At 53.3% G+C, this 7,542-nt stretch overlaps 2 protein-coding genes across 2 annotated transcripts; both read left to right on the forward strand.

Moving 5' to 3' along the window:
- The first annotated feature begins 882 nt into the window (after window positions 1-882).
- LOC100192498 (uncharacterized) lies at window positions 883-2,410 on the forward strand. The gene has a single exon (NM_001137718.2). It carries the CDS (start codon window positions 1,137-1,139, stop codon window positions 2,217-2,219), a length of 1,083 nt encoding a protein of 360 aa, NP_001131190.1. The 5' UTR covers window positions 883-1,136; the 3' UTR covers window positions 2,220-2,410.
- Window positions 2,411-2,711: 301 nt separating this feature from the next.
- Window positions 2,712-3,535, forward strand: LOC100277941 (uncharacterized). Its single transcript, NM_001151381.2, has one exon. It carries the CDS (start codon window positions 2,803-2,805, stop codon window positions 3,253-3,255), a length of 453 nt encoding a protein of 150 aa, NP_001144853.2. The 5' UTR covers window positions 2,712-2,802; the 3' UTR covers window positions 3,256-3,535.
- The last annotated feature ends 4,007 nt before the right edge of the window (window positions 3,536-7,542 follow it).

Here is a 7,542-nt window from a genome sequence, read left to right on the forward strand (position 1 = left end):
ACGACTCCGGCGCAGCGGCGACGGCACAGACTCTTGTGGACATCACGTAGTACGTTCTTGGCTGCATATTTGCAACAACGCCAGCGCGTCGTTGATTTTACACTGCCACTGTAAAGCAGCTGACTGTCTGACTGCCTAAGCCTGAGTGCATGACTGCGATTGTGCAATCATGTTAGGGTCTCACAAACCTTTCTTTAGGAAATACTAAAATACTACTCCCAAGTTTAACTCTCGTTCGAGAGTAAACAAGCTACAGACAGACTTTGATGCCAAAGTGCCTAGGCATCAAGTATAACCACGTCGACGCTATGATTTGATCAGGTGATTAATTAAGTCCGGACAAAGAGGCCAAGAGGTAAGAGCGGATCTAGACAAAACAACCATTGATATCATCTCCATTAAATTATAAAATCATCAACTCATTTAAGTGCTAATAAACATACATTCTAATGGAGATTACTAAAATTTATTGGTGTCACAGGACATCTACTAGTGCACGGTTGTATGCGCCTTTCACCGTAAAAAAAGAACTCCAATGAGGGTTTTTGAAAGACTAAAGTATACTAGTGGTCCACAAACTTTAACACGCTATGCAATTTAGCTCCAAGCTCAAAAAAACTTGAAAAATATATCTTCAAACTTTGTCGGCTCATGCAAAACTATCTAAACCTAGTTTGCAAAATCGGATGTCCACGTCGTATGCCAACTTCATTGATGGCTAGTGCATTTCACCCCTTTAAATCCCAAAGTGTTGCATTGCACCAACTCGAAGCCCGTTTCGGTTCCGAGCCCACTTGCCACGGCCCGGGACAGCGGTCGGCACGGCGTGCCTCCGAACCCAACAAATCTCGACTGGGGCCAGAAAACAAGTCAAAGCACCCTCACTAAACAGAAGCTGCATCAACGCAACTGTCCACGTGGCCAACATCCCCCTCCGTCCGAGTCTGCAATAACCCCTCTGCGCAGACACCCCAAACCTCCCCGTCACCTACCTGCGCCCTCCCAGATCCGCCTCCTTCTGCCTCCCTGCTTTCCTTCCAGATCTCCGGCTCCTTCCCACTCGACAGTCGAGATCCACCGCGTCCGCGCCCCCTCACCGGAGCAGCGCGAGGAAGCGGGGGGCCAGAGGCCAGGCCATGGGCAAGGAAGGGGCCAGCGGCGGCGGCGGCGACGGCGGCATGTCGGCGTCGGTGATCCGCAAGGTCCTGGTCTCGTACATGTACGTGGCGGTGTGGATCTTCCTCTCCTTCTCCGTGATCGTCTACAACAAGTACATCCTGGACCCCAAGATGTACAACTGGCCCTTCCCCATCTCCCTGACCATGGTGCACATGGCCTTCTGCTCGTCCCTCGCCGTGGCGCTCGTCCGCGTCCTCCGCGTCGTGGACCTCCCGTCCTCGCCCGCCATGACGTCGCAGCTCTACCTCTCCTCCGTGGTGCCCATCGGCGCCCTCTACTCGCTCTCGCTCTGGTTCTCCAACTCCGCGTACATCTACCTCTCCGTCTCCTTCATCCAGATGCTCAAGGCGCTCATGCCCGTCGCCGTCTACTCCATCGGGGTGCTCTTCAAGAAGGAGACCTTCAGGTCCTCCGCCATGCTCAACATGCTCTCCATCTCGTTCGGCGTCGCCATCGCCGCGTACGGCGAGGCCCGCTTCGACGCGCGCGGCGTGGCCCTGCAGCTCGCCGCCGTCGCCTTCGAGGCCACGCGCCTCGTCCTCATCCAGATCCTCCTCACCTCCAAGGGCATCTCGCTCAACCCCATCACCTCGCTCTACTACGTCGCGCCCTGCTGCCTCGCCTTCCTCGTCGTGCCCTGGGTCTTCGTCGAGCTGCCCAGGCTGCGCGCCGTCGCCGGCGGCTTCCAGCCGGACCTCTTCGTCTTCGGCACCAACTCCCTCTGCGCCTTCGCGCTCAACCTCGCCGTCTTCCTGCTCGTCGGCAAGACGTCGGCCCTCACCATGAACGTCGCCGGCGTCGTCAAGGACTGGCTGCTCATCGCCTTCTCCTGGTCCGTCATCCGCGACACCGTCACCCCCGTCAACCTCTTCGGCTACGGGATCGCCTTCCTCGGGGTGGGATACTACAACCACGTCAAGCTGCAGGCGCTCAAGGCCAAGGAGGCGCAGAAGAAGGCGGCGCAGGCCGACGAGGAGGCCGGGTCGCTGCTGCAGGAGCGCGACTCGCACGGCGACCGCAAGACTGACGACCAGGCCTAGCGAGTGTGACGGATCTGACCGCCCGATCGGTCTGAACCCTGACAACCCGTACAAGTTCGATGCAACATTTGTTCATTCCTTGTGTCGAACATGTGGGGAAAAAAGGGAAATATATATGAGCCTTTTTTTGTATTTTTTGGCCAGTTGTAGCTGTTACTACCACATAAACAGTAAGCAAAATCGTTCGCATTATTATCTAAAGTTATTAGTGCAATTCGACCGAGCACTGACGAACAGGATCCAGTGTTTAAAGTTATATTGCTATGGTTGGTCCATTCTGCTACTAGCGAGCCCTCGGTTCTGTTGATTTCGTGGCTCCTCGTCACGGGCACGGCCGACGGCGCCTGCAAGGCTGCAATGTCGCCGCGACGGAAAGCGAGAGAACAGCGTGGGCGGTGTCGTGTCATCCTCGTCACGAGTCCCATATGGACATGTTGCCATCGCCAAAAAATCACCGCCAAAGCCGAAGGCGAGCCGCGGACGGGGACGGCTGGATTAAAAAATTCACCTCCCCATTCCACCCGCTCACCATCCGTCTCCGACCCTTAGGCTGTTCTGCAATTCTGCTGCCCGACCCCGAATAATGGCGGCAGAGGCCCAGGCCGAGGGACGCGCGCTGCCCCGAGCGCCTCCTCCGCCCCTGGCGCGCGGGGGCTCTTCCGCTTCCCCGGAGAAGCGCGGGCTCCCGATCCCGGGGTTCGACGGCGTGGCCGAGGAGGAGGAGGAGCGGGTGCCCGAGCCAAAGCGGCGCCGCGCGTGGGTCGCCGCGCTCGACAGTGCGGTGGCGGGCTGCGGCGGGGACGGGGATGGCGGGTCGTTCTCGTTCCAGCACGCGCCGGGCTGCTTCGTGGCGCCGGAGGCCACGCCCAAGTTCGGGTCCTTCAACCCGCCAGGGGACCAAGCCGAGCTAGCGGGCCTAGATCCGAAGCCCGTGGGGCGCGAAGCTGACGCGGAAGACTCGCCGGAGGCGGGCGACGAGGTCTCCGCTGCGTCGGCGCCTGGGGCGGAGGCCAAAGACGAGAGGTTGATGGCATGAACTGTGACCTCGATTTTGACCAGCCACGGAAGCTGCCTGTTAGATTGCTTGTGGTAGCATTACGTTTCTGCTCGGGTTGAGGCTTCCTAGTTTGCCAGTTCGCAATCACTTGTATTTACATTGTTAACAGTTGACAAGTGCAGTCCATTTGATGCTCACGCTGTCAAACCAAGAAACTTCACCTGGAGCTATTCGGCTCTTGTTGACAGAAACAAGTAACCGTCAGTAATGTTACGCAGAAATCATGGTTGCCATGCTTGAGAAAACAATAAGCCTTTCACGGGATCAGATTTTGTAATGAACAAAGCTGGATTTCTGTGAGACGTTTTACTCTTCCTTGATACACTGTAACGGAGGCTGCCGACAAGTAAAATATTAGTACTTTTACATTGTTTCTCTTCGCAAACGGTGGTGGCCTTGGATGAATTTGGCTTTCGCTCCTTCCTAGCAACTCCAGCACACCACTGCTTAAAAAACTCAGTGCAACAAAATATTTACTAGAGCTTTTAAATTTAAGGGGGTCTCAAATCTCTCATTCGGTCCTCGTTACTGGGAGCTCTAGGCCAAACCTAAAATTCTCGACAATGGGAGGTTGCGCGCGCTCGGTCCAGCTATTTGCCTTTGCCCCATCCGCTTCTTTCTCCTTCCAGTCCCAGCATGAGGCCACAGCTCATCAGCATGCATCGTCCATTACCATGCAAATATTTCTTCATAATTTATTTGATCATTTAATTAGAGTCTAAGATTTAAGATTAGGATCCTTAAGTTTTATAATGTAAATTTTATACCTTATTACAACTCTACCTCGCGTGTAAAAGAATCTAGATAGAAAAAAGGATGAGTAACTTATAAAAGTTATCCTAAAAAACTTACAAGAGCAACTAAAGCTAATATATGAATATGTAGAAGCTATAACTTGATCATGAATCTCCTAAAGAAATAAGCACAAAAAATCCCTTGTAAAAAATATTAATGCTTCGTTTGAATGTCAATATTGGAAGGTATGGATTTAGTTGGATTTAATACCAAATCAGCTATGATCTTGAAATGAGATGTAATTCAAATTATATTGTTTGGATGTCACTGAATTGGAGTTTCGAATTGTGTGGTCCAATTCCACGCAATACAAAGTGATGATGCTATGTATTGGAAGAGTGGGTTTTTAGTTATAGTCTAATTCCAGGGAATTGAGTCTGTGATTTTAAATATCAATTCTATATGCAACCAAACAATAGAATTCTGGAAAGCTGATTCTAATTTTTAATTATGTGCTTCAATAAGTACATCCAAACGGGGTATTAGAGCCAACTACAATATTGAATAGCCGCTCAACGATTCCGAGAATCTCTAGAGCGTCTAGGTGACCCATAAATTGCTACTTCATCAATAAGTCAAGTCAAAAGTGGAATCCTAATGCTGAATTAAATCATAATCTGTCTACTAACTTTGTGGCCACTGACCGCATCTTAAAGGGTGATAAGGTAAAGTTACTTGAATGTTGGAGGGAACGTAAGTACAATTTTCCAGTATTGTCTCATTTTGTTAGAGATATTCTTCTTGTTCCTGTTTCCACGGTTTCGTCTGAAGCAACATTCAGTACGGTGGGGAGAATAATTGAAGAAAGAAGGTGTGGGGACGGATATCCCCCGGGTCCACTGAAAGGATGAAAGACCTCACGAAAGGCCCGTGGGCCCAATAATTCGCAAGGTCATTCCTTCGTGGTCCTGAGGGAGAACGTCTAGTGAAGCAGTTTGACACAAGGTCGGATCGGCGCAGGCCCAGACGGTCCGACGAGTTTGAATTGCGATCACAACAGAGACCCGACCTTCCCGCGCAGGGGCCTCATACATCGGAACGGGGCAGGGGAAGGTCGGTTAGATTATAGGAAGATAAACTCAGTCGGTTTACTATTACTTAGGCTCGCATTGTTATCATATCCACATGTAACGCCCCACGGTCAAGTATATAAGGCCTAGGAGGCACCCCCTCGAAGGCATCTCACTACTTAGCCCTCCACCCGTTTCTCTACGTCCATAACACCAGAGAGCCTCCTTGTAACCCACCACCTAAAGTACTCACGCCAGGACGTAGGGTGTTACACATCTCAAAGCGGCCCGAACCTGTACAAAACTGTCTATTGCCTCTCGCGCATCCAGCGCGAACCATTGAGCTACAGTCGGTAACACCGTCCTACTCCAAAAAGCACCTCGAGGGGCAACCCCGGGTGCGCGATCGGACCCAAAACACCGACAGCTGGCGCGCCAGGTAGGGGGTGTGTCGCTGATCCAAGCTAGCTCAATGGCCGTCACTTTCCAGCACAAAGATTATCCTCCGCCCCAGGTCCGTGTTCTGCTTCGGAACCATTTCGTTCGTAGCAGATGAAGAAGGAACTCTACATCGCATCACGGATCCGCCGGAGAGAAAATTTTCCTCAAAAATCTCCGGGAAAGTCGGAACGAAACAGGAAAAAGCACAACCTCCAGGCTCCAGCGCTCTGAGCAAAGACCACCTTCAGCAAGCTAGGAGCCGAGGGCCCGTCTACCCGGAGAACTCTGTTGTCCACCTCTCCGACGGAAGCATGGACATGAATCACAAGGAAAAAGGAAGCGAATGAGGTAAAGGATTGTCAAACCGCTCTTTCAGTACCTCCGTCCTCAAAGGAGAACAGAAAGAGGCTCGTCACAACGATAATTCCATTCTACCCCGACGTCCTCTTCATCGGGGAGTGGAGTCACCCCTCGTCTCCGACGATGAACCAACCGTGCCCGGGGAAGAACCTCCTCAGCGGGAATCCCGCCGACGAAGGAACCGACGCCAAAATATTCAGCGACATCATGAGGCCAGAGAGCGGGACCCGGTGCAGCCCGTATTACGAGATGAGGTCTCAGAGATAGGAGAAACTCCAGAAGAATGGGTCTTCAGGGAAAGGAGAAATTCCCGACGACGTGACCGTCGGCAAGCTCAAGAGCAGGCTGAAGCGAGGCAACGTCGAGAAAATCCATTTTTCGGACGCAACCTGAACCTCGATTTCGCCCGAGCCATGAACACTTCGAGCGAAGTTGGTGGAGTATTGGCTCGGATAGCCGATGGCCTCCCCCGGACTCTAGACGCCGAGGGCTATCAGCGGCTGTTCACTCGAGCGGCCAACCACCTTCTACCTCTCGCTCATCTGCCGAGCGACCTACGACACGCCATCAACAGTCGGCGAGACACACGAAGCTCCATCAACGCCTCGCGCGAACGATGACATGAGAACGAGATCCGACGCCGGGAAGAATATGATCGGGATCATGGCATTCCTGCGCGGAGTCAGGCCACCAGAACTGAGTCGGCAACGGCTTCGACTAGTGGCATAGCCCAGGGACGGTCGAGGCACCACGACAACAACTCTCCTCCCCGGGACAGGCATCATCATCGACGACAGGAGGACACATGTGGAGTATCGGCACTCACTTCGTGCCTTAGGGCCATTCAATGGCCCCCAAACTTCAAAGTCTCCAACGTTGACAAGTACGAGCCTAAGCAGGATCCAGGAACTTGCTGGCCATCTACACCACCGCCGCTCGAGCTGCTGGGGCAACCGAAGACGTGATGACCGCGTACTTGCCTATCGTTCTCGGGCAGGATGCACTGCAATGGCTGTGACACCTACCTTGACACTGCATCGATGACTGGAGCGATTTCAGTCAGCGTTTCACCGCCAACTTCCAATCTCTCTCCGACAAACTGGCGCAGCCATGGGACCTCAAATCCATCAACCGCCGGGGGGATGAGACTCTCCGGTCATATCTCAAAAGATTTCAGACCATGAGGAATCGTATCCCCGAGGTCGTAGAAGCAGCAGTGATCGAAGACTTCTACCGGGGATCTAATGACTCGGCCTTCGTCCACACCATACTGCAGAAAGCGCCGACTACCTCCGAGCAGCTGTTCCGGGAAGCCGACCTCTACATCACCGCCGACGAACGAGCTCAGGACCTCATCGGAGGAACAAAGCCTACGCCGGCGGCACCGCGAGGCGACACGAACCAATAACCCGACAAACGTTGGGAAAAGAGGCCCCGTGAAGAAGTCCACGCCGCCGGACCACCCGCCTCTCGCGCCCGAGGAGGACCTCAAAGAGGCGAACGCACGCTAGACGACATCCTCGACGCTCAGTGCCCGTACCACAAGGACATGCGCCACACCCTCCAGAACTGCACAGACTTCAAGCATTCCGTGGGGAACGACCGACACTTCCAACCTCTGCCTCCTCCCCCACCACGAGGAGGACCTGGAGAACCTCGA

This window comes from Zea mays, chromosome 8 (genome assembly GCF_902167145.1).
Source record: "Zea mays cultivar B73 chromosome 8, Zm-B73-REFERENCE-NAM-5.0, whole genome shotgun sequence".
NCBI lineage: Eukaryota > Viridiplantae > Streptophyta > Magnoliopsida > Poales > Poaceae > Zea > Zea mays.